At 55.3% G+C, this 27,000-nt stretch overlaps 1 protein-coding gene across 1 annotated transcript in view; it reads left to right on the top strand.

Annotated features, from left to right (window-relative positions):
* SORCS2 (sortilin related VPS10 domain containing receptor 2) overlaps positions 1–27,000 on the top strand; it is a 485,797-nt gene that overhangs the window by 182,171 nt on the left and 276,626 nt on the right. The window contains exon 2 of the mRNA XM_067735018.1: positions 3,420–3,487. Within this exon, the coding sequence (XP_067591119.1) occupies positions 3,420–3,487 (68 nt within the window). The remainder of the gene's footprint in view (positions 1–3,419; positions 3,488–27,000) is intronic.

Here is a 27,000-nt window from a genome sequence, read left to right as displayed (position 1 = left end):
AGCCAGGGGCATCTCTGCGTCCCACGCTGGGAAGGCGGACATCACGGAGAAGCCGGGGGATGGAAACAGAGCCAATGAAAGCCCTGGATTGGCCACAAGAGGCCCTGGTTCTGTCGTGTACGATGTCAGATGAGCGAGTTGTCAGCTCTGTGACTCGGTTTCCTCATCAGTAAAATGGGAACAATAGCAGCGACCCCTCCCTGGGGGGCCGAGTGGGGATCCGATGATAAACGCGCTGAGCTGGCACCGCGTAAGCCCCCAGCACCCCCAGCATGAGCCTGTCCCCCCCCAGGGCCCAGAGGACCGGAAGGCAGAAAGCAGGACACGGGGGTGATGCGGGATAGTGTGGTGATAGTGGTGCTGTGGCCTGTCCTCCCGCGGGCAGGGGCAGCTCACAATCCTTGTCTTCTCCTTGGATTTCCTACCGTCCTGAGACTCCAGTGGGCTCAGGCGGCCCCTCGGGCGGGGAGGAGACCCTTGGCAACGGCCGAACACAGAAGCCCCAACTCACATTCCGGATTTTTCTCCCGCCCAGATCAAAGCGCCCCAGAGCTGCAGTAACACACCAGCTGCTGGAAAAATAGCTCCTGGGATATTTCATTTCCAAACCCACTAGCTGAGGGCCCCAGAAGGCATGTCATACATTTTAGTTCTTTGAAATGACGTTGAATAGACGTCTCTTTGAAACGACGTTGAATAGACGGAACATGGGTTTAGCCTGGCAGTTGAGCTCTGAAGTCCCATAGTTTCCGCGTCCAGGAAGCAGGCATCCCGCTCGTCTGCCTCCTGGATGAGTCAGTTTTGGCGCAGTACTTAAGCTTTCTCTGCTGTAGTTGCTTCATCTGTCAAATGGGGACCATAACACGGTGGCCCCCTAGGATTGCCGGGGGTAGAGTTGATGTGGGTGAACCGCGTGCCCTGGTGCCCACACGTCGGTGACAAAGCTGGCATGGGCGAGTGTTAAGGTGTGTGTGGGTCCCTTCCCAGGTGCTGCTGACAACTTTATCCCCATCCTCCCAGGAGATGCTGGGTATTATTTCCTCATTGTAGATCCAGAAACCGAGGTGCCTGGAGCTTGAAGGTTCTGCCCCCAAAGCAGAGGGGTCCTTCCCGCTGCCAACTGCAGAGTCAGGGGTGCCGGCTGCGGCTGCCCTGCTCTCTCCATCCCCCAGGCTGACCAGCTGGGCAGCTCCTTGCGTCAGCCCCGAGCAGGCACGACTCGGGTCCTGGTCTCGGGACCCCAGACTCTCCTCAGGCTTAGCAGGTCAGGGTGGTGCTAGGAGAGCGAGTCCTGCACGAAGAGGGATGGTGCCCTCTTGACAGAAGAGGGTGGCTTGTGAATGGATGCCCAGGGCATCGCCTCTGCCTGGCTTCGTTGCCTTATTTATCGTCACTTTGGGAAATGCCACCTCCTGTTTCTTCCCGTGAGCGGTTTGAGTGCTCATGATACAGCAGGCGCTATGCCCAGTGCTGTGGCATAAAACAAGACACAGTCCCCTCCCTAAAGGGCTCATTACCCAGTGTTGGTAACAGACCCCGTGAGCTGTGCTGGGGCAGCGGGAAGCGCAGGGTCTGAAGGATTTTGGAGGGGACATTGAATCCAGGGGAGGGGCCTGGGGGACTTCCTGGAGGCGGTGTCAATTGGCCTGAGATCTGAAAGCTGAGTAGCATTTAACCAAGGCATTAGAGGTGGTGGGGGGAAGAGGGTCTCAAGATGAGAAACAGCTTGTGCAAAGGCCAGGAATGGCTGGAGCTTAGGATGAAGGGGGTGGACATGAGTGGGGAATGTCACCCAGAAGGGAGTGGGAGGGGGAACCCCTTGGTGATCGTCCACAGTGGCAGAACTAGTCCACACGGGCAGAAGTTACCGGGAGACTGGGCTCAGCCCACACAGGGGCCCGGGCACCACGGTAGGGGCTGAGCCCCCCACCCCTCCGGGCATGCGAGCAGAGCCCAGATGGCAGGTGCTCGAGAAGGCTGCGGGGGTGAGGATTTCACCCTGGATGGGGCTGGATTAAACAGACTTTGAGGTCCCTTCCAGCTGTCATACTCCCGCTTCTTGAAATCCCCTCTGGGAACAGCAAGAGTATAAAATATAAATCAATAGGTTAAAAATACGCTTGTCTCCTGCGCGTCCAGGGCCTGTCATTCTGCTGCCTTCCCCCAATCTTCAGAGGATTCCTGCTTGACTAGGGCAGCCCGAGAGCGCGGCAGGAGAAAATAGCTTTGTTCCCCAGCAAGACAGGCTGGTCGCGCCTCTAGTGACGAGACCTCTGGTTCTTTTTTTTTTTTTTTTAATCATCGCTGCCTCTAAAACGCACACTGGCCTGTTTCACTTGACATCCCTTCCTTATATCTTTCCTGCTTTAATCACCAGTGAAAGAAAGACCAGCTAAACTGCTGCAGCGGCTTCGCCCCCAAAGACGGAGAGCAGAGAAAGTCCTGCTCGTGAGAAGGAACCAAACTTGGGGATGGCCAGTGTGGTGACCCTAAATTATCCAGGCCAGTGGCACCGCTGGGACCCAGGGGCTGTTCCCACTTTACCTCCCGGGGTTCCCATGGCAACGGGAATGCTGGGAGCAGCTAATAGGGTCTGGCAGTGAGTGAAATGAAATGTGATGTCCAGGAAAATGCAGTGGCTCGTGAAGTCATGGGGGAGGGGGCTCTTTTGCTGCCCGGCAGGTGAATGAAGCCTCGTTTCCTTGTGATCGTTACATTTTTGAGGGGAGGGTTTTGGGGTGCTCTTACACACGTTGATTTTCATTTTTATAAAGAGTTGCATTTCCTGCACAGGTATGAAATGAAGATGTCTTGTTAAGTAGGGCCCAGTGTGTGCGGTGAATAGTTCAGCACCAATAAAAAGTGTGTGTGCCGTCGATGATTTATGGGCCCCTCCAGCCGTCCCAGCTGTCCTCGCCCACCTTCCCAGCCCGCCGTCGCTGGCTCTGTCATCAGCCGCCTCTCCGGGGAACGTAATGACACCATGTACTTCCGGGGATGCCCTTGTCTTGCGTGCTGGCCAGCTTCTGGTCATTCTCGAAGGCGCTGGTGGGGACTCAGCCCCTCTTTGGAAGCCTTGCCCCATGCGTTCTGTGCCCACCAGGACCACCACTCAGCATCCCTTGGACCACAGTTTGAGACCGTCCAGGCCCGAGCTGGAGTGATTCCTGCCGAGTGGCAGCTACTGGGTGGACCTTACAGGACGGGGATGTTCCCCAAATCATTCTGCGGAGCAGAAACCAGCGCCGGGTCTGAGTGCTCTGGGGCAAGGTGGCCGGGACTCCGGGGTCAACTAGAGAGGCCCGGGCAGCTGACACTGGAGACACCCCAAATCCTGGGTGGGGGAAGTGTTATATTATATCCCCGTTCAGAACCTTGAAATCCACTGATTTCTGCATTTGTCTTTGTTGCCGCCACAGGTGATCTTAATCCTGACGAAGTATTACCATGCAGACATGGGGAAGGTTCTGGAAAGTTCTCTGTGGCGGTAAGTCAGCCCGAGGGTGGGCCTTTTCTCCTCCCATACCTGCGCGTCTCCCAGGCCGGGGTCTGAGATCCGAAGGCCCGGCTGGAGCAGCCCCCATTGGCTGGCGGCCTCTCGACTTTTCTTTGGCTAGAAAACGCATACAGAAGTTGAAACTATTGAAGTGTTTCGTCAGTGACACAGACAGGGCTGGAGAACAGCCAGCCATTCAGAAGGCTTCTTTGCTTTCTTTCCTTTCCGTCTGTGTTCTCCTCCCCTTGCTGTTTTCCTCCCCCGGGGGAAGGGGGTTTGCATTGTGAATTCAGGCCAGTGCACAATCTCCTCTGCTTCTGCTCTGCGCTTCCGACACGGCTCCTGGAGCCCCCCAAACACACCGATTATCCTCACCGTCCGGGTGTCTTTCTTTCTTCCTGGCTCAGCCCAGAGAGCTTGGTAAATAAATAACGCCCCTGGCCAACGACGGGTGCTATCTCTTTATATGTGAAATGTGAATTCAGCCCCAGAATTAGGCAGCCTCTTTGATGTTTTAAATGAGGTGGGAGAGAAGGAGGCCTTGAGAAGTCGTTTTGGTTATGATTATCTTTGTATTTACGTCTGCTCACCCAGGAAGGGGAAGGAAGTTTCCCAGCATCTTGGGCTGTGGTTTCAAAGCTTCTCTCGGGCAAGGATGCTGTGTCCGCCGGGCCCCGTGCGCCATTCCCATGTTGTCTGGGTGTTGAACCGTGTTGCTTTCCAAGATGTGTTTCTTGACTAATAATTAATTGGTTTTTAAATTTGAAATCCATTAAAAACGCCGAAAGCTGCGGATCAGGACTCCTGATTTATGTGCAACCACCTTGAGTTGATTTATTTTTGACTTTTGGCTTTACTTTCAGTGAAGGCGCGCCATGATTCATTGTTGGTTCTTACTGAGGGAATTCCGTAATGCTTTGGCCAGTTGCCGAAATGACCCTTGAGTTGGGTGCTTTCTTTGCTAGATGAGGAACAGTGTTGCCCTGGACCAGCCGGCTTGGTCGCCCCTGGACCAGCCGGCTTGGTCGCCCTGGTGCTGATGTGGGGTCTGGGGAGCCGTGTGTTTTCCTTCCCTTTTCCAACAGAAGCACCTTTCCTAGCCTGCCCCTCTCAGCTGTGGATTTGCCTCCCAAACTCACCAGCCTGCTTTCCAATTCCATCGCCGGCCTCAGGACAAGCAGTCTGCGACAGATGTTTTCCTGCTGCGACCCCCGACTTCTTTATGTGTTGGTACTGTTCTGATCTCGTGCCTTGAAGCAACTCGCCCACCAAGGAGGTTGCTTTCAAAAATGCCCCTCCAGGGTCCGATAAGGCCGTTCATTGTTTGGGAGGAGAGCGGGAAGTGGTGAGAGCATTAAAGTTCCAGTGACATCTCATCGGCTGCCCTTTGAAGATGCACATTTGAGGACTGGTTTCAGGGCCAGTCTCCGTGGGAAGGGCCGGCCCCTGGAGGGCTCCCTCCTGCCAGGTGGATGGTCCAAGGACAGGTCCCCTGGGCTGCAAAGTGGAGAGAGGCACTTGTCTTCTCTTCCTCCAAGCGGAATTCCTCGACTAACGAACGCATTCCCCAACTCCTGCCTGTCTGTCAGCCCAGATCTTCATGAACGTTCGCTAATCCACCCTGAGTGTGGGTACCAGCTTCCCTCTGCTCTCACAGCATCTCAGCACCGCTGGGGACGGAGAAAGTGAGGTTATCGGAAATGTTGCTTCGGGTAGTCAAGGGGCCTTCCTGGGGTAACGTGTGCTGATTCAGACAGAGTTGCTGGGTGTAGTTAAAATTTGCTGCGAGGCCTAGTCGGGGTAGCATGGCGGGTGGAACAGACCTTGGCCAGCCCCACAGCATGGGGACCAGGCCTCCAGACTCAGAAATCTTCAGAAGCAGGTAGGGAAACCAGGATGTTAACGACCAGGGTTCTTGGCCTCCTTAATCAATAGAAATTGATCAGCGGCCAGACAAGAAATTCAGGCAAGGCTTTACTGGGGCCCCTGCTGCAGCAGGGGGGAGCGAAAACAAACAACAGGTTCCCTTGCTCATTCCCTGAGGGCGGCGAGCTGGTTCCTTATATGGGGTGAGGGGAGGGGCAGGTCCCGGAGAAGGGGCAGCTTAAGTGGTTTGACCACCCCTTCCATGGGGTTGAGTGCAGGGGGGCAGGGGGCATGCTCAGGACCCTGCTTTTGCTTCCCACACCCTGTTTTTGCTGCTGGCTCTTCAGAAGTGGCAGTTGGGTTTTTTGTCTGTTTGTATCCGTGTTGTCCATAATTTGCCCCAACTGCACGGGTGCTCGCAGTTATTTTTAGTCGCTTGTAGTTTCTTTGTATTTTGTTGCTCCAGGAGATGTTTGTCCAGGTGCAAGGGCTACAGCAAAGGGTCCCAGGTGCCAGCCTGTCTCAAGGAGGCCAAACCACTCACCTCAGAGCTGCTCCACAGGGGCCTCTTTTTCTTCCCGAGAGCCTCAGTCTCCTTGTCTGTAAAATGGGGATAAAATATCCCTGGATGGGAGGTTGTGCGGCTGAAGGAGATTACCTGTGAATCGTCCCCAGGACAGCACACCCTCTAAAGTCAGTTTTAATCCAAAGCAAATTAACAGATGTTAATTTTCCACATTCCTTTCTCATTACTGTCTCTAGACTCAGACATTTTCTCTCCTTTATTAAAAATACATGCAGAAGCATCAGTCATTTCAAGAAAGTTCACCCACATCCCCGCGCGTGGGGCCCAATTACTTTCTTTGTTTATCTCATCCCTCTTATGCTGAGATAGTTGTACAGTGAGACGTAGATAGAATAAAGTTGTGAACCTTCTTTCTTTCGCACGTACAAGATGTTTCCCGTTTTTCCATGTTGTGCCACGGGCTGCGTCATGCCTTATGGCCCCGCACTCGCCCCTTGCATCGATTCATTCTAGTACTTATAGCCCTGCTGCTGCCGTACGCAGTTTCAGCATGGCGCCTTCCTTTCCGTTTTGTTCCCTGGGACGCGTCTTTACTGAGCAGATTTACGGCGGCATGCTCAAGTACCAAATTCTTTTTCAGGAGGAAAGCAACTCTCCACCTGGGGCAGTGCCCTGCCTCCTGGCCGGCTTCAGGCTGACAGCTTTTCTGAAACTTGCTAACCTACCGGCCCAAAGGGACTGCAGTGTCGTTTTCATTCGCATGCCTGTGATTCCTAGCCAGGGTGGGCAGTTTCTGTGTTTAATCGCATGTTCTCTTGTGAGCGTCGTCTACTCATGTCCCCTCTATTTTGAGACTTGTGCGAGTTTGTTTGGAAGGGGGAAGAATGGCATCGGTCATTTCTTGGGATGCCACCGCCCTCTGTCTGCCGTTTAGGGTGCACGTGGAGGGAGGTTAAGGGTGTCAGTGCCTGGCAACACGTATTCAATGGGGTTATTAAAGACACACTTATTGAACGCGCACCCAGCCTCCCAAGAATTCTCCTGTGTAATTGCAATAAATACATTTTTAATGACAGGTGTGGGATTTACATTCTGGAAATGGCTCTCCGAAATCTAAGCTGAATGCATTTTTAATTGTCCTGCATTTCATGGGCTGCTTGTCAGGAGTGTCTCTCCCTGGCTGGCTTCAATGGTCTAGCACTCTGCCCCTTCCTTCTGCGTGGGTGCTGTTCTCTGTTCAGCCTCCGGGCCCCTTTGCATCAGTGCAGGCATGGGTGGGAGGGAGGGAGCCCCGCACCACTGAGAAAGCTGCTGGTTGGCCTCCGGGGTTGGACGAGAACAGAGCTGGTCCACCTCCCCTCCTGGAGCCTCCTGAGGCGAATGGTAACTAGAGGAGCCGGCTGACCCTGCCCTGGCCTGCATGCCCAGTCTGTGCAAATGTCCTGGGGCTGCTGGGACAAATGACTGAACACTGGGGCTTACAGCGAGAAGAAATTGTTCTCTCACAGTCCTACAGGCCAGAAGTCTGAAATCGAGATGCGGGCAGGGCCGGGCTCCCGCTGGAGGCTCTGGAGGAGGAGCCTTGCTGCCTCTTCCAGCTCCTGGTGGCGCCCCTAGTGGCCGGATCTCTCCCATCTCTGCCTCCATCTTCACCTGGCCTCCCCCCAGCACCGCGTGTGTCTCTCCTCTGTGCGTTCCTTATAAGGACACTTGTCTTTGGATTTGTGACACACCCAGGTAATCCAGGGTGATCTCATCTCCAGATCTCTAACTTAATTGCATCTGCAAAGGCCTCTTTTCCAAATAAGGTCGCACACAGTCTCTGGGGGTTAGGATGAGGACAGATCTTTCTGGTGCTACCGTTCAGCCCAGTACACAGTCCATCGCCAAGCTCCGGGATCACACCTGGATCTATTTGCCTCGATGGCTCCTGCACCTGTCCCTGTCCTCTGTCCCCTCAGCCACACTTCCCTCTGCATCCTCAGGGGATCCCAGCTCACCTCACTGCCTCCACCCCCCAGCCCCTCTCCTTGCAAGGCCTTAGGGACTTGACATGCACACATGCACACACGCCCACGTCCTGTCCTGTTTCCTTGCCCTGGTAGCCCCCGTGGCCAACACCCGTGCATCGCCACCACTCCCCATCCAAGTCCGGGCGGGGGCATTTCAGTGGGCAGAGCCAGGAGCTGCGGCGGCAAGTACAGAAGAACAAGGATGCTCGTGGCACATCTAAAGGCCTCACGTGCAAGTTGTATCTCCTCCTGATAGAACTGTAACGATTTGAAGATCAGGATAAATAGTCTTAGAAATCTGAAAATTAAAACGAAATGATCTGTACGTGTCCCCCTGTGTTCCTGCACCCCGTCTTGCAGGAGGACGTCAGAGGTTCTTCCCGTGGTTCAGGGCTCTCTGCTAGGTGCCGAGGGAGTTCAGGCAGAGTGGGTGACGGACAGGAACTGAGGGGGCTCCAGGAGGCCGGCCTTTCAGTGTGAAAACGGGGACCCACTGTTTTTCCATGATTGCCCCTTCCCTCCCTGCGAGGAGCCTTCTTAGACATTTTCCTCCCAATCCCTCATCTGCCCATCACTGTATTTCTGTTTAAGTTCTATGTGGAATTTGTGCTTTGTACATGAACGGTAAGAATCTTCACACCCCCCAAGAACCAGTTTGTACCCCCTTGGGGGCGATATCGTCCCCAGTTGAAAAATCCATCTCCCAAAGCTGGGCTTCTCCCACTTTCAGGGGCGTGTGAATCACCTGGGGTCTGGCTGAAATTCAGACTCTGATTCCCAGGTCTGGGCGGGGCCTGACGCGCCGCGTTTTTAACAAGTTTCAGGTGACGCTGAGCTTGCTGGGCTGCTAGGCAAACCCTGAGCAGTGCTGGGCAGTGTTCACGGCTCGCATGACTTGGTCTGGGCAACCGCAGGGCCGAGTTTCAAGAGCCCAGATTGCCGCTGGCCAACGCGGGCTGGGGTCCTGAGAGGCTCATTTTGTGTCTCCGAAGCTGGATCCCAAATGGCCAGTGAGGCTCGGCTGCCTCATAAATGCTGCTAACAAGGTAAACGCAAGCCCTCGAGAGCTGAGCAACGGCCAGTGGGTAGGCGGTGGGCCCTTAGCGGGAGGTATGTAAAAGTCACCGAAAAAGCTCTTAAAAACTACCACCACTCAGGCCCTGCCTTGGAAGATGTGGACGCAGTGTGGGGACGTCTCAGAAGTGCCCCAGGGGAGAACAGCCCCAGGAAGGGCTGGTCCAGAGCAGTGCACCTCAGACTTCCCTGGTCTGCATTTCTGACAGGCTCCTGGATGTGCCCAGGCCGCTGGTCCAGGGACCACGCGTTGAGTAGCCAGGGGCTGGGCTGGCTGGGAGCGGGGCTTAGCATCCTGCCGGCTTCCCAGGGCTCTTGGACTGGCATCCACGTCACATCCCCCACAGAGACGCTGAGCCCCTGACTCCTATCCCATCCCCCCCCAACTCCTCCACTCCCCCCCCGCCCACCCTTATTCCTCCGTCTCCAGCCACCTGGCCTGCTGGCTGAAACTTGACCGTGCAAGGGCCTGTCCCTTCTGCGGCAGCTGGCACAGCGTACGCTTGGCGCTGACGCTCAGGTACTGCCTCCTTGTGGACATTCAATCTCAGCATAAACCTCGTTTCCTCAGAAAAGCCACCCCACTGCTCAGCGTAAAGCAGTCCCCAGGCATTCCTTGTCTCATCGCTCCTTGAGTGTAGGGGTTCCTGCGTGTATAGTTTGTCTCTCCGTGCTCCCCACTCCCTCCTCCACCTGCCTGGCAGAACATACACGGATTGAGGATGGAGACCTGTGGGGTCCACTTGACGGTCTCCCGATGCCTAGAACCTAGATCAGATCTGGCGCGGAAGGTGATGTTGGGCGCTGGGTGGATGGATGGATGGATGCATATACAGATGGGTGGACAGATGCAGGGATAGATGTACTGATAAACATACGACTGAGAGGATGGAGGGATGGATGGACAGATGAAGGAATGGATGGAAGTGTGGAGATGCGGTCCTTGGGAAACACCGCCAGGACCTACAAGACCCTTCGCATCTATGAGGCCCTCCCTGCAGGTGGTGTAGGAGCTAGAAGCAGAGAGTCGGCCCCGATACCGTCAGACAGAACAAGAGGGGCTGGGAGCGTTCTGAGCCAGAGAGGAAGTGGGCCTCGGCCCACCTTCCCTCTGCCGTGATGCAGCCCCTGGTCCACGGCCCCGTTCACACTGTGCCTGGACGGTGTGAAGGCGTGCCGGCCCTGCCCTTCTACCCGCGCCTGTGACCTTGGGCAGGACCTTCAGCCGGGGCAACCTGGGGAATACCCATGGGGCGGGTCTCAGGTTTTCTCTGAGTGACTTGGTGGAACTCCCACCCTTTTATTGGGGTGGGGGGAGGGCGATTCTCTCCCGCCGTCCTCACTTTAATCATGAAATCTTTAACATGCACAGAAAGCGCGGAATGTGGTGTGCCGGCTTCCCTGGGTACCCACGTGCCAGAGACAGCTACGTGCTCACCCAATAATCCAAGCTTCTCCTCCCTTCCCTGGTCTCCCCTGTGGTTATTTGGGGGTCATCTGATTTGTTTGAGCCAGTGGATGGTAAGCAGGAATAATATGGGTTAAGTCACTGGAATTGAGGGCTTCAGCTGTTACCGCAGCAGAGACTAGTCTAGCCCAGTACCGGTTCCCTAGCTGTGATAGATGTTAATTCTTTTTTCTTTCCGGGACCTCCAGCTCTTAAAGAAACACACCGCTCGAGATTCTGATGCAGCCCAGCTCTCTCCTCCCTCCTTCCACCTCCCCTATGCCCCGCCATCCCCATCCCAGAAGTAACCCTGCCTGGATCGTCCCCACGGGGGCATCATGTGTTAAGAACGCAAGTACGAGTCTGTCCACAATCAATATGTTCTACGGTTTACTGTGTTTTAAAAATTAATGTAAATGGCATCGTGCTGCCTTCAGAAGTGTGACTGATACTCCCGCTGAGTAATTGGTAATTTATCCCTGTAGGCCACGTAAGCTGGTTGAGCTAAGCCTTCCCCTGCTGTGGGAACGCCAGGATTTTTATCCCCCGGATTTAGCTGTTCTCATCAGGGCTGCAGAGACTATCTGTCCACGTCTCCACCTTCCTTTTTCTCTTCCTTTGTCAATCTGTTTGCAGAGTGATTCCAGCCCCACGTCTCTGGAATCAGCAGACTTTGTATGCCTGCATTCAAGCAGATGTGAGAGCGTAGTTCAATATTATTTTATTTTGCAGTTGCATGATTTTTCATGGGATTGAACATACTGTCCTTTGTTTATTGACTATTCAAGTCTCCTCCTCTGGGACTTAACCTGTTCATATCTCGTGCCCATCTATTGCTTAATTTTTTCTTCAACCCTGCCTCTCCACTGTGAATAACACAAGTCCTCTCCAGGACCCTTAATTTTAAGACGGGTGTCCTCCAACTGTGTCCTGAGCTCCTACTATGTGCCATTCATTCTTTCCCAACACCTTCTAAGAATGTTTCCTCCTAAGAATGTTCCTCTATAATACACGATTCTTAGAAGTGCGATTCTTAGGAGAGTATTTCTGTAGGCTGGTGTCCTTTTCAGCCGCAGTGACAATGATGCTGTGTAACAAGTCGCCCCGAACTCGGTGGGAAACACCGGGAACTTCTCTCCCCCGGGGCAACTGTGATTTGGTTGCCTTAGGCTGGGGTGGCCGGGCAGCTGCACCTGAGCTGCAGGTTGGTGGTCCTGGCTCTGCTACATCTGCATTTGTGCTGGGAGCCCAGCTGACTGGCCAAAGGCCATCAGGACCCGTTCTTCCCATGCACAACACGGGAGCAAGAGAGTCAAGCCCTCCCCACCCCCCAAGAACATATAAGGCTTCTGTTCCCTCACATTTGCTAAATTGCATTAGCCAGTGCAAGTCACAGGTCAAACCCAACACCAGTGGGGGAGGGGAGGGGAGTGAAGTGAATGTTTGCTGAATGACACTCAAAAGTATCACAGGTGGTCATAGGTGTTTCCAGAAAATACATGTTTTGTGGTCATATAAGTCAGGTAGTAAACTTACTTAGGTGGAAGAAAACCCATCAGGGTCCTTTGCAGTAGGATGTACTGGAGTCTCTAACACACCAATGGGCGTCGTACATCTCCAGGAGAAGGTCATGTGGCATTTCTCCATCCCAACTGATTCCATGAGCTTTCATTTTTAAAAAAATTTTAGTTTATTTTAATTTAATTTTTATTTGCATCAATCACTTGTTTAAATTTTGTTTTATTTAGACACTTTAATTTTTACGTATTATTTTATTTTTGTTCCTCAGAGCATTTCCTGGGGTTGGTTTTCCACAGGAACAAGCTTTGGGAAGCTCTGCTGTATAGACTTTATATTCCAGACGAGCTGGCCTTTGAGATTTCCAGACCACTTCTGTTTACCTGTAATGTTACTGTGTTTTGATACCATTTCATTTCAAACCAGATTTGGTTCTGCGGTCCCGGGGTATCTCCCTCTCTCTCCATTTTTTTTAACGTAGAGAATTGTAGGGTTATGTGTTGAGGATGCAGAGTCTGGGGAATTTGAGCCGTCAAACCACAGCTAGACGATGACCTCTTTTTTCTTTTTAAAGATTTTTTTTTTTTGATGTGGACCATTTTTAAAGTCTTTATTGAATTTGTTCCAACATTGCTTCTGTTTTATGTTTTGGTGTTTTGGCTGCAAGGCATGTGGGATCTTAGCTTCCCGACCAAGGATAGAACCCACACCCCTTGCACTGGAAGGCAGAGTCTTAACCACTGGACCGCCAGGGAAGTCCCCAGACGATGGCCTCTTGACATTCACTGACGTGAAGAAGCCTCAAGGTCCTTTTCTGCGGAGGCGGATGATGGCCTGGGGGTGGGGACGTCTGCCCAGCTGGGCTGTCCTGAGGGTGAGGTGGGCAGAGCCAGGCCGTGTGCAGAGCGTTCCAGAAGCCCATGGGCAGCCTCGGTCATCACAGCCTGTGTCTTAGGGGCCCCGAATGTCTGGGCAAAGAGCTGTTGTGCTGTTAGGGTCCTTACAGGTAGACAGTGCTGAGTGTTCGTGAGGGACTTTAAACAGAGGACAAGCCTTACCCTCTGTGGCCCGGAAGAGCGGGGCTTATTTTAGAGAGAAAGTCTTAGACAGTAGGCTGACGGCAGGTGCTGGGAGTCCTTTGTGGTCTGGGTGGCTGCGTGGTCAGTGTCCCCAGACAGATCCGGTTTCCATTCTGGCTCTGTGCCTTCCCTCCCCGGGCGTCGTCTATATCACAGACCTCGCGGTGGCCGTGAGCGTGACAACACGTCCTGCGTGCGCGACGCTTGGCCCCTAGGAGGTGTCAGCGGGCAGCTTCCTGCCTCGGCCTCTTCCCCTGAAGTGTCCGGCTGGCTTTCCACCCGCCGTGTTCCGCCCCTGGGCCAGTCTCTCTCTGTGTTTGCTTGAGTATCACCATGGAGATCTGAGTTTGATTTAAACAAGACTCAGAGCAGATAGGAATCGAGGGAGGTGCTGACTTGAAAACTTCCAGGATTTGAGTGTATTCAATAAATAATGCAATTGGAATCAACAGTTGGATGAGGTCAGCCTCCAAAGCCTCGAGGTGCCTGCAGAATACTCCGGGGCAGATCTGGGGTGGCCGGGAGGTCACAGGAAGTTTGAGGAAATCCCTCAGTCTTCCCAGCGCCCAGGCCTCTTCTTCCTGCATCTTGACCCCAGCACCTGGTCTTCCTCAGGTCCGGGATCCTCTGTCCCAGCTCCAACGACCCCCGCCGGTCACTAGAACTGACGACTGGCTTCTCTGCCGACTGGCTTTTCCTCCTCTTCTGCCTCTTTCCTCTCTTCCTCATCCCCCTGGCCTCCCTCCCCTCTTCTCTCCCATCCATCATCCATCCATCCATTGGTGCACCCATCCCCTATCTCTCCATCTGTGCACGTCCATCCACCCACGCATCCGTCATGGGTCCGCCCATCCTTCCGTCCAGCCTCTGTATTTGAGTAAGGTACGGTAATGCCCCCCAAGACTCATAGTTTAGTAGCGTTAACAGGTAAGCAAATGACCCATGGTTAGGCAGGTAATCCGCACTGTGATGGGGCTGAGAGAACCAGGGGAGCGCTGGACAGCCCCACTCTGTTGAGCAGAGGAAGTGGTAGTCAGGGAAGACTTCCTGGAAGAAGATTCATCCCAGGCCCTCGGGCACCACAGGCTCCCTGCTCTTGCGGGGCGGCTCTCCCTACTACACAGTGCCTTCCACGTTGCTGTGGCCACAGTGGCATCTCATGCGTGCTCCTCGTCACCTTCCCCGGCATCCAGCCCACCAAGCTCTGCCAGGTCCACATGCAACACATATCGAAACTCCTTCTGCACCCGAGGCTGCATCATAGGAGTGCAGCCCCTGGCCTTGGGAAGGTGATGGGAACATCTGGCCTCCTCTATCCCAGTCAGGCCCGAGTCCCAGCTTCCCGTGTGGTACCTACCTCTAGGGAGCCCCTGCCCACCTGGGCTCACCTGCGTGCCGTGTGCGTCTGTGGTTTCCTCTCTCCCTCTCCTACATCCTGCTCCCCCAACCCCATTCCTGAAGGCTGGAAAGGACTTCCTTGGGCTCTAGAAGAGTTCTCAGGGACAGAGCAGACGAGATCAGGAAGCATACAGGTTCCGGGTTCTTCAGGATGGCTCCGAGCAGCGTGCTGGTTCTGAATTTAGCTTTCTGATGGTTCGCAGGGGCGTCTGGTTTCTCTCGCAGCGATGATGACGGCGCGGCCCACGCAGGCGACCCTGTACGCGTTGAGCACACAGCACAGCTTCCCAACCCATACGACCGTCCCAGGCGCTTTTTTGAGAAATGGGAGACAGATGCTTAGCGGGGAGGGGCGGCCTATGAGTTTTGAGGTGATGCGCTGTTTCTCGGGCCTGCGTTTAGCTAAGAACCATCTCGTGGGTCCTCTTGGCACTGCAGCTTCTCCCTCTAGGGTTCTTCCCCCACCCTCACCTTCACTCCTCCAGCAGGGCAGCAGCCCGCACCACCCCCCGGGCTTTGGCAGCAGCCCCCTGAAGGACCCCTCTTGCTTTCCCTGTCTCCCCATCCCTCTGTGCCCAGGTTTCCCCTCCCCCTCTGTCCTTGCCAAGTCCCCCATCCCCACCCCCGCCCTGGCTGGGTCGGGCCCCTTCTCTGGGCTCTCCCAGACCCTATCCCACAGCCACCTCCCCGTCTCTTCTGGGATCTGGGTTTCCTGTGGCTTCTGCACCTGGCAGAAACTCGCAACAGGGACGTGCCAAGGGACCCTATCCCACAGCCACCTCCCCGTCTCTTCTGGGATCTGGGTTTCCTGTGGCTTCTGCACCTGGCAGAAACTCGCAACAGGGACGTGCCCAGGGATTTACTGAGCTTGACTGAAAGCTACGGTGAATTCAGTGGTAACCACCTACCCTTTCCTCAAAATGGGACGCTGTATAATGCCATTAAACGTCTTAAAAGGTATTCTTGGTAAGGGCGTTGCTAAATTCCTCTCCAGAAAATTCTCCCTAAAAAAATCTCCTTTTTAAAAATAGTACATGATCATCACAGAAATTTTAGAAACAATAAATGAAGCATAAAAACAATTCCGTGGGCTTCCCTGGTGCTGCGGTGGTTGGGAGTCCGCCTGCTGATGCAGGGGACGCGGGTTCGTGCCCCGGTCCGGGAGGATCCCGCATGCCGCGGAGCGGCTGGGCCCGTGAGCCATGGCCGCTGAGCCTGCGCGTCCGGAGCCTGTGCTCCGCAACGGGAGAGGCCGCAGCAGTGAGAGGCCCGCGTACCGCAAAAAAAAAAAAAAAAAAATTCCGTGTTAAGCCACTTTATGAGATTACAAATGTTAATGTTTAAGGTGAATATTCTCACCAGTCTTTTTTTTTTAAATTTTATTATTTATTTATTTTTGGCAGTGTTGGGTCTTCGTTGCTGCGCGTGGGCTTTCTCTAGTTGCGGCGAGCAGGGGCTACTCTTTGTTGCGGTGCGCAGGCTTCTCATCGCGGTGGCTTCTCTCATTGCGGAGCACGGGCTCTAGGTGTGTGGGCTTCAGTAGTTGTAGCACATGGGCTCAGTAGTTGTGGCTCGCGGGCTCTAGAGCGCAGGCTCAGTAGTTGTGGCGCACGGGCTTAGTTGCTCCATGGCATGTGGGATCTTCCCGGACCAGGGCTCGAACCCATGTCCCCTGCATTGGCAGGCGGATTCTTAACCACTGCACCACCAGGGAAGTCCCCTCACCAGTCTTTTTAAGATGTAAATATATACATGTTTTATAATTTTTGAATCCCAATTTAATATTATGTATTAAACATTTTCTTACGCTCCCACATATTTTCAAAACCACTATTTTTAGTGACCATGTAATATACCCTCAGATGAAAGAGGTATTATTTATTTAGCCAAATTCTCATTTTTAGACATCTGCGTCATTTTCAGTTTTCACTAACGTAAGGATGTAAAGAAAGCTGTGTTCTTGGCCTGGTACGTACATTATTCCACGTTTCTGATTATTTTCTTAGGATGAATTGTAAGCGTGGCTTTCTTTCCTGCCTGTCGGATTACAGGGTACTGGGATTCCGCCGTATATTTGAGTGTTTGGAGAGTCTGTCCCTGAGGCTGTTACTGATTGTACTGGGAGCAGAGAAATTAAAGAGCCATTTAGGCAAGAGGAAATAAGATAAATGTGCCTTCTTTCCTGACGCAAATGTACCTCCAGCTAAAGGAAAGCTTCGGCAGCAAGGTGAGGTCCTCCCTATTGTCCTACAAATTCCACAGATGGGTGGAGGCCTCTGACCCTGACCACCCCAAGCCCTGGTCACTTACCAGTTGCTTCCCGAGGTCCTACAATGCGTCAGGAACTGCTTTGGCACCAAAGATGCAGAATCAACAGAGCACAGGCCCTTGCCATCCAGGATCTGGCCAACCGGTGGGAGAGCAGAGAATCCAAGATGGTGCCCTACAGTGTGTGCACTGGGAGGCACGGCTGAGCCTCAGGGGATGTGGTGCCCCAGGGCACAGGGTCCCATCCGAGGGACCTGGGGAGTGGGTTCTGAAGGCTGAATAGGAGTTCACTAGGCAGAAAAGGGCAGGTGAAGTGGGGGGCGGGGAGCAGGCAATCTAGGCAGTGGGGCCATGGTGCAGAGGCTGGGCAATGCCCAGGGGTTGGGAGAAACCCGTGGTAAAGAGCCAGGCTGGTGCACAGGATGAATTGTTTTTTTCTTGCTGCTGTAACAAATTACCACAAACGCAGTGGCTCAAAACAACACAAATCTATTATCATACAGTTCTGGAGGGCCAAGTCTGCTCTGGGTCTCGCTGGCTAAGATGAAGTGCGAAGAGGGCTGACTTCCTTACCGAGGCTTTAGGGGCAGCTCTTTCCCTTGCCTTTTCCAGCTTCTAGAGGCTGCCTGCCTTCCTTGGCTTGTGGTCGTTTCCTCTGTGTTGCCTCCCTCTGATCCTTCTTTTGTTTCCCCATCTCTTTCTCTAGCCACAGCTTGGAAAGTTTCTCCCTTTTAAGGACCCAGGGGATTCGATTAGGTTCTTTTGCATAAACCAAGATAACCTCCCCATCTCAAAGGTCTTCATTTACACATCAAAGTCCCTTTTGCCTACAAGGTAACACACAAGCTCCAGGCTTCAGGATGTGGACACGTTTGGAGATTCATTATTCTTTTGACCACACAGGGCATGAAGGCATCCACAGGTGATGGCCCTTAGGTTGTCTCAAGTGACCTGGTCACTTGAAGGCCTGGCTGGGACACCGAGATTGAACATGAGATAGTAAGACTGTTTTCAGATCATCGAATTCTGTACATATTTCTTGAGCATCTTCTTTTTCTCTAGGCCACTTTGCCAGGCCTTAGGATTGGCCATGAATGAGACACCAACCTTGTCAGAGAGAAAGGAGCTGAAGGAGGGACCAACATCTATCTACTGTTAAGGAACCCATGGGAGAGGGTGACTGGACATTTCAGAGGAGGTGATATCTGAACTGGGCTTTGAAGGATGAACAGGAGTTTTCCGGGCAGTCAGGCAGAGGAAGACCCTTCTAGACAGGAAACATTACGTGCAAAAGCACAGAGGCATGAACCAGCCTGGTGTGAGAGGAATCCTAAGAAGTCTGGAGTGGCGAAAACGTGAGGTGGGCAGAGGAGGGTGGGAGGCCACGCTGGGGAGTCCAGCAGGGGTTGGACCAAGGACACCTTGTGTGCCAGCCTAAGAGCATTGAACTCCGTCTGACAGGTGGTGGCACACTATGCGGGGGCTTGTGGATTAGAGCGAGCGCAGGGCTGCAGCGTTCGGAGGGGACAGCAAGATGGGACAGCGAGACTGCAGGGTGTGGGGGGGCGTGGTTTAGCAGAGCCATGGAGTAGGGAGGTGGTATTTGACAAGGTGCTTGGACCGCAAAGCCTCCTTTTCCTTGTCCTCCAGGACCCAGTTGAGTACAAAGTCCCATTCCTTGAGGTTCTTGGGGTGGGCGCTGAGCCTGGGATGGGCAGGACCCAGAATGTTGCATTCCTTCCCCGCACTCACATCCTGCGCCCTCCCCGCCCCGCCTTTCCCTGCGGTCTGCATCTCCTGCCCTTTGCATTAAAGTCACACTCAGTCTTGGAGATTTACTGCATTTTAATAAAACTCCCTGAGTGGGAAGCATATGAAGAAACCCATCTTTGTTTTCTATTATGTAATAAACCTCGCTTGAGTGTGCTTTGAAGGATGGAGCCATAAACCTGTTTACGGGCCGCGCAGCGTCCAGGGAATGTGGCAGCGGCCGAACGGCATCAAGGGGCTTGGCCAGCTCTGCCGTCGACCGGCGGCGCCGGGGATAGTCGGTCCCTCTCCCTGGGCCCTGGCTGCCTCTTCTACAAAAAGGGACCTGCTGGGGTGGAGTGAGAGATACTCTTGGTAAAGTTTGCTTAGCACGGGGTCCAAGATGCGGAGCTGTTTTTTTTTTAACATCTTTATTGGAGTATGATTGCCTTACAATGGTGTGTTAGTTTCTGCTGTATCACAAAGTGAATCAGTTAGACGTATACATATATCCCCATATCTCCTCCCTCTTGCGTCTCCCTCCCACCCTCCCTATCCCACCCCTCTAGGTGGTCACAAAGCACCGAGCTGATCTCCCTGTGCTCTGAGGCTGCTTCCCACTAGCTGTCTTACATTTGGGACTGTGTATATGTCCGTGCCACTCTCTCACTTCATCCCACGGAGCCATTTTTATGACGCTGGGAATGTTACTTTGTTTGGGGTTAAAAACTAACGTTCGTTGTGGCACCTAATTCTGGAGGTCCCAGCTCTGCCCTTCACGATTGGCCTCAGGCAAGCGGCTCACCGTTTCTCAACCTGTTTGCCCACCTGTAAGATGGGTCTGTTCCCTCCCCCAGCTCTGCAGAGCAGGGGCGGCGGTTACTGGGGGACGCTTCTCCAGGAAGCTGCCCTTGCCGGGCGTGACCCTTTACCTATGTCTCGACTCTGGACGTCTAGTCCCGGCGCTCAGGCCGATGCCAGTGCTGGGGGGTTGGGAGGGGCAAGAGCCTTGGTCAGGTCCATGGGGAGTGGGTCGAGGACCGCCCTGTTGCCTTGGGTGGGAGGGTCAGCGAGGCTCCCCACGGGCCCGTGGGAGAAGATTGTGGGGAGCGGCTCCTGAAGGGGCTCTGGTGCTGGCCCATCTGCAGCTGACGACATGGGAACATACGGGAAAAAGCCCGCGGAGGGTTCGAAGGATCCCGAATGAGGTTGAGTTTCTGGACTGGTTTCACACAATCAGACCTGACTGTGAAACACCTACTAGGTGCCGTCAGCCCGAAGCCCTTACCAACCTAAGACATTGTCACCCGTGCCTCCTCTCCACGCCCCCTCCCTCCCTCAGCTAGCTTTTCTGGACACTTACCCGCTCCGGGTTCTTTCCTAGACCTGGGGCGCTCGGAGTTCCAGGAGACACCTGGCCCCTGCCCTCCCAGGGCTTCCATTCAAGGAGGAGGCAGACAGGTGGCCAGGATGCTGTCTGTCACAGAGGAAGTGTGTGGGGTGCAGAGGAGGGGAGTGACACTAGACCAGAGGTTAGACGGGCTTCCTGGAGGAAGCAGCATCCAACTGAGACTTCGGGTTGAACCCCAGTGAGCGAGCAGGTGGGGGGGATTCGGACCACCCACGCCAAATCCTGGAACGGGAGAGAGTGGGGAGAATTGGAGAAGCAGGGCGGGAGGGACACTGCCAGCTGGTGCTAGCAGGGAGGCAGGTGTGTGGAGGCCAGCAGAGGCCATGGTCTCCACTCTGCAGGGGACCTTATAAAAATGACGTCACGTCTCAAAGATGTCTAGCTCAGCCCCTGAGGGAGCTGGAAGCCGTGCCCCCTGCAGGACAGACCACTGACGGAGCGGGGCTGGTGAGGTATACGGGTTAGCTTTTGCTGCGTAACGACCGGCCCCCACATTAGTGGCTTAAAATAACAACCGTCCATTTGGCTTATGTTTCTGTGGTTGGACAGTGTGGATGGGTGAACCTGGTGGGGCTTCTCTTCTCGGCCAGGCTCCCTCGTGTGTCTGCAGCCCGTCCTCCAGGCAGCTCTGCTTCCGGGGCTTCACTGGCCGGTGCTTGGGGCAGGGGGGGCTACTGGTCCACTTGTCCCTCTTGTCCTCCAGCATGCTGGCCCTGGCTTGCACACATGGCAGCTGGACAGAGATTTGAGAAAGAAGGGAAATACCTGGGGCTGCAGGCCTGGGCTTGAATCTCATATGATGTCACTTCCGCATGTTGTATTGACCAAAGCAGGGGCAAGACCAAGCTTCCGTTCAAGGGTTAGGGAAATAGCTTCATCTCTGGAGGGGAGGGCCATTGCAAAGGGCCATGCATGCAGGCCATTTCAGGCAACAGGGGGGCTTGGTCTGGAGACGAGATGGTTTAAGGAGGGCATGATGGCTGTTTCCACACTACCAAGTGCTGTCCTGGGGCCCAGGAAGTGGGCAGTGCTGGGGGCGCCCAGAAGGCAGAGCTAGGATCTGGGGTTCCATCCTGGGGGGCCTTTCTATGGTGGAGGCCCCCACGTGGACTGGGTGACCTCGGACGTGGGGGGAGGGGGTGAGTATCAGGAAAGATGTGTACGCCTCGTTGGGGAGGAGGCGGCAGGCCCAGGTGCTAGGGAAACAGTGCCCTCTGAGATCAGAGCGTTGAGCATCCCTCAGGGGGGTTGGTGGGATTCAGGAGTGATCCATCTGTCATACGCCGCCAGCCAGAGCCCGCATGGCATGCGCGACGCCAAACAGCGCTTAAGTGGGCCCGCGGCTTGGCACCGAGCTGCACGCTGCCGTGGGAGAGGCAGGCACCGTGCCCAGGGTGCCCAGCAGATGTTTGCCATCTCTTCTGCCAGGCTTTGCTTCCTCCTTGGACACAGAGCCCCGGGCCTGGTTCTCAGTTCCTTGGAGACTGGAGACCCTGCCACTGCTCTGCTCCTTCCCTGGCCTACCCAGTATGTGAAGTTGAAATTCTGCCTGGGTCCCCATGCAGGATGCGGGCTGCAGGCACCGAGAGAGCTCTGGGCTCAGTGGTGTGTCAGAGGGAACAGCCCCCGCCCTGCGCCACTATGCCACACGTTTCCCAAGAGACGCCCTGTTCTCACAGCTCCTCTGCAGCTTTCTCTCCCCTGAAGCCTGCACGAGAGGTGCTAAAGCCCAGGCTTTCAGGCCCGGGATGAGCTCCTCCTGGCTCTGTCTTGTTAGCTGTGTGGCCTTGGGAAAGTCACTTCCCCTCTCTGAGCCCAGGTTACCCCCTCTGTAAAACGGGTCCAATGAGGTCATGGATGGAAAATATGTAACCCAGGGCCTGGCTCCTAGGACGCATTGGCTGTTACGTCCTCGTCGTCCTTTTTTAAGCAGCACTGTTGCCCTTGGTTGAGGCAGTGTGGAGGCGATGTCACTGAATCAGGCCTGAGTCCTGTCGACTTTTAAAAAAAGCACAACGTGAGAGTTGTGAGTTAAGTCGTACTTGGGGCAAAATGAGGACTGTAGCCCGGGGGACAGCATCTCAGGGAGCTCTGAGAAACTGCTCCGAACAGTGAGGGGGGAAGGCCAGCGTATCTGTGACTTTGGCGAAGGGGGAGTCCGTGCGATCAAGCACATATTTTTTGCAGAAGGTTCCTGCTAGTCAGGAGGAACGGACGTCACCATGAAGGAATTTAGTGCTTTTCTAGATATGAGGAGATACAAGAACTGGGCTGATAAAATCGTCTCCTGAGAATATCTAACTCTCTGAAGACCTGTTCTGCCAGTTTTTTCCCAGAGCACAGAGGGCCTCCTTCCTGCTGTCCACCCTGAACTCCTTTCAGCGGGTGTTGAAAGTCAGCGGCTGCCGCAGCGCATCGTTGAATCCTTGTAGAGGGAGATGGCGAGGGCCAGCGTGTAGCTGACAGTCCCTTGGTGCAGTGACTGTGGGCTGCAAAGCCACCGGCCCGGCATCTCTGCCCGCCAGGTCCTGGGGCTAGTGGGGTGATAGCCACAGCCATGGCTCTCGAGGGGTCCGGAGGCTCTGTCACCATGTCTTTGTCCCCCCCCTCGTCTGCGCCATCGTCATCTCTCCGCTGGGCGACTGCTGAGGCCTCGCTTTGAGTCTGTCTCCACTTTGGCCTCCTCCAGCCCCCTGGGTATTTGGGCAGGTTAGATCATGGCCTGAGTCCCCTTGCTGAGAAGGACATCCATAGGGCAGGGCTGGCTTGCGGGAGAGGGCGGCCAGAGGCAGAGGGGTGGACCCAAAGGCCACTCTCTCCCTCCGTGTGACCTTCAGCCACTCACTGCCTTCACTGACCCCCGACCCCTCACCTGTGAAATGACGGGCCAACCTGGTCGATGGTGCCTTCCATCACTTTTCCTGCACCCCTCGTTTTGGAGACGGAGCCCGCCAAACTGTGCAGGTTGACCAGACAGGCGACCTCGGTTCGACGTGTCTGAACCGAACCCCATTGCCCCCCATCCCACGACCTGCGCTCAGCCCTGCACCTCCTTATCGCCATGGACTGTGCCACCTCTAGTCCCCCCACTAGACCTGGCGGCCAGGGCCCCCTTCATTTCAGAGCACCCTTCTCGGGGCCTCCTCGGGCCACACCCTCCCACAGGATGAGGGTCCCACGGGCCAAGGGGATGTGCTGCAGCCCCGGGAGAGTGGAGGCCCCGCCCCCTCCCGCAGCCAGGGCAGGCCCCTCCCCCGGCCCTCCTGAGGGCTGTGTGTGCAGATGCGGAGGGGAAGCTCGGGCTGCAGTCCGCACAGTGCCCAAGGTCCCTCGCAGTGCAGGGCAGAGCTGGGTGGGGGCAGAAGTGGGTGGCCCCCAACCCCCATCTGTGCTCCTGCCCCAGGCCCTTTGTGTGTTGGGAGAAGGGTGTGTTAGGACTCGGACCATTCTGTACACCCTTTCTCAGACTCACATCCTCTGAAATCTCTTCCCCACCGAAGCCACCAGCAAGCCCTGTTGGCTCTTCCTCCAGGATATATCCCGACCCTGGACCCCTGCCCCCTCCGTCCCCGTGGCACCTCCAGCACCTGGACACCTGCAACCACCGCTGCTCTGGCTCCCCTGCTCCTTCCCTTCCCCCTTAGGGTCCACCCGCCACCAACGTGAACTTCACAGAGCAAAGGGCATCCATCACTGCCCAGCTTATAACCGACCCACGGCTTTCCATCACACCTGGAGGTCCTTGCAGCCTCTCCCTGCGTCCCACGGGGATCCCCAAGGAATACCTCTTACCTCTTGGGTCAGTTCTCCCGTGGCCCTGGTGCTCACTCCAGCCTCACCCACCTTCCCGCCCCGCTCTCCCACTCCCCAGCCTTTGCCCCAGCTTCTCCTGGAAGCCCTTCCCTGGACATAGCAGGCTCCCGTTAGCCAGATGTTAGCTCAGTGCCACCTGCACAGAGCCACCGTCCCTGACACCCCTCTCTTAGGTAGCTCTTCCCGTTAGATGCTGTTACTCCATGCTCTCTTCTCTGCATTGCATTTATCATAATCTCTCAGGGTTTCCGTGCATTATTTGTGATGATATTATTTTAATGAAATTTCCATTTCCAAACGTTGCTATTATTTTTCATAGATGGCTTGTCTGTCTGCCCCCATCAGGCAGCAGCCTGTAGGGAGCAGCAGCCTCGCCTGTGTGGTTCACGCATGTGTCCCAGTGCCTAGAACAGTGCCTGGCACACAGGAGGTCCACCCGCGGAGTTGAAAGGTGCTGGTGTGAGCTGGTGTGAGCTGGTGTGAGCTGGTGTGTGCTGGTGTGAGCTGGTGGTGTTGGTGTGAGCTGGTGTGAGCTGGTGGTGCTGGTGTGAGCTGGTGGTGCTGGTGTGTGCTGGTGCTGCTGGTGTGAGCTGGTGTGAGCTGGTGGTGCTGATGTGAGCTGGTGTGAGCTGATGTGAGCTGATGTGAGCTGGTGTGAGCTGGTGGTGCTGGTGTGAGCTGGTGTGAGCTTGTGTGAGCTGGTGTGAGCTGGTGGTGCTGGTGTGAGCTGATGTGAGCTGGTGGTGCTGGTGTGTGCTGGTGCTGCTGGTGTGAGCTGGTGTGAGCTGGTGGTGCTGGTGTGAGCTGGTGTGAGCTGGTGGTGCTGGTGTGAGCTTGGTGAGCTGGTGTGAGCTGATGTGAGCTGATGTGAGCTGGTGTGAGCTGGTGTGAGCTGGTGGTGCTGGTGTGAGCTGGTGTGAGCTGGTGGTGCTGGTGTGAGCTTGTGTGAGCTGGTGTGAGCTGATGTGTGCTGGTGGTGCTGGTGTGAGCTGGTGGTGCTGGTGTGAGCTGGTGTGAGCTGGTGTGAGCTGATGTGTGCTGGTGGTGCTGGTGTGAGCTGGTGGTGCTGGTGTGAGCTGGTGTGAGCTGGTGTGAGCTGGTGGTGCTGGTGTGAGCTGGTGTGAGCTGGTGGTGCTGGTGTGAGCTGGTGTGAGCTGGTGTGTGCTGGTGGTGCTGGTGTGAGCTGGTGGTGCTGGTGTGAGCTGGTGTGAGCTGGTGTGTGCTGGTGGTGCTGGTGTGAGCTGGTGGTGCTGGTGTGAGCTTGTGTGAGCTGGTGTGAGCTGGTGTGAGCTGATGTGTGCTGGTGGTGCTGGTGTGAGCTGGTGGTGCTGGTGTGAGCTGGTGTGAGCTGGTGTGAGCTGGTGGTGCTGGTGTGAGCTGGTGTGAGCTGGTGTGAGCTGATGTGTGCTGGGGGTGCTAGCGTGAGCTGGCACCAGCACCCTGTCATTTAGGAAGATTCTGGACACCTCCAGCCTTCTAGGAGTCGGTAGGTCTACCATTGCAGCTGGCTGGGAGGATGCTGCTGACCCAGCTGAGCAGACAGGATGTTGCTGGCTTTTCCCGGGAACCTTGGTCCCCCTCGCCCTGGCCAGTAACCCTGGTGCCTCACATTTTTCCCAGCTGTGTGTGAGGAGGAGGCGGTGGGGACTGGACCCTGCCTCTGGTTCCTCTTCTGAACAATGGGGTAATAATCGCACCCCTCTTCAGAAAACCCTCTGCCAGCAGGAGTGCCAAGGGCAGAAAGGATTGGGGAGCTCCTGGGTGATCCTGGCCTGAGTGCCACGGTTCCCCGAGATGTCCCTTTCCCTCTCTTGGCTTCACTGCCTCTGTCTGCCAGTGTGGAGGCTGGGGCTGCCTCTTGGCTGTAGAACCCGGGTCTACACAGCCCTCTGAACTAGGTGGGGAACAGAGCAATCCAGCGGCTTGCCCAAAGTCCCCCAGCACGTCTGTAGCAGCCCCTCCTCTTGGCTTCCCCTTCCTCACCCCAGCGGGGCTGGCTCCTGGCAGCTCCTCGGTTCACAGCCCCTGTGGGTGATAGCTTTTCCCAGGCGGGTCTCAGCAGGAGAAGCAAGGCAAGGGACCACTGCTTCGTTATCTCTAAGGGGTGCACACGAGACCTGGTAAGTGGCTCCCACCTGTCCCAGGAAGGTCACCGGCCAGTGCCCATCACAGCCAGAGCCAAAGTCGGGGTGTAAGTGACCTCAGACCACAGCCCCTATGCTCCCCGCCTCCTGAAGGTGCAGGTGCTGGCTCTTGGGACAGCTGGGGGGGCGCTCTCTGGCCCACGTGGGGTGTGGGATCAGCAGGAGGGTGGAACAGACCCCGCCCTGCCCCTGACCTTGGCCCTGTGTGGGCTGAGCCCAGGAGCCTGGGGGCTGGGGGCACAGGTGAGGGTGGAGCCCTGCGTGGAGGATTCCAAGGCCGCCGTGACCCCTCTTCTGCTTTCTTCATTGGGTCACATTCCAGAGCATCAGGTTCTGCTAAACTAACATTGCCTGCAACCAGCAGGGTGATGCTGGAGCCTTGTGTTTTCCGTTTTGCTGGGTTCCCCCCATCCCTGGCCCTGGACGGCTGTGGAGTGACAGTGTGGACACTCCCAGTACTGGCCAGAGTGGCCTTGGGCGACGTACATAGCTTCTCCATCCCACCCCTGTGACGTTTAGGTAAGACAGCCCCCGGAAGGCCCCTGTCTCCCTTTCTTCTGCCCCTGGTTTCCTAATCTAGCCCCTCCCCTGGGAAGGTCAACCTGAGAAACTGGTTTGGGAGGATGAAGCTTTCCCTTCCTTTGTGATCCCTCCCATTGTCCTCCATGAAACATACTCCGCTCCCATCAGCAACCTGACACCAGAGGGCTTCCAGCGCCTTCAGGGACTGGATGAGGAATCGGAAAGAAACAGCCTGGATATCGAATATAAAGGAAAAGAATATATTGAGAAAAGAATGTGTATAACTGAGTCACTTTGCTGTACAGCAGAGATTAAACACAACATTGTAAATCAACTCTACTTCAATTAAAAAAAAGAAAGAAACAGGCTGGGCTTCTGAGCATCGCGGAGTTGTCGGGAGGCCCGGGTGCTGAATTCCAGCAGGAGATTCTCGGCCTGCGGAGGTCACGTGCTGGGGCCCTATGGGCCAGGCCTCCTCCTCAGGCATGTTTGCTTTGGCCAGGAGAGGCCTTTAAAATAAGCCTCTTGAGCTTTCAGTCTAAGAATTTCGAGATCTCCCACAGGCAGCCTGGTGTTCTGACCTCTGGAGAAATGGGCCACGGGGCTGCCCCCCACAAGGGGCCTAGCTTTGGCCGTTGTCCGCCACCCCCCGGCCCTGGGGTGTTTGTGCTCTGTCC

The sequence above is a fragment of the Pseudorca crassidens genome, chromosome 4 (genome assembly GCF_039906515.1).
Source record: "Pseudorca crassidens isolate mPseCra1 chromosome 4, mPseCra1.hap1, whole genome shotgun sequence".
Lineage (NCBI taxonomy): Eukaryota > Metazoa > Chordata > Mammalia > Artiodactyla > Delphinidae > Pseudorca > Pseudorca crassidens.
This window is presented reverse-complemented; position numbering and strand designations above follow the sequence as displayed.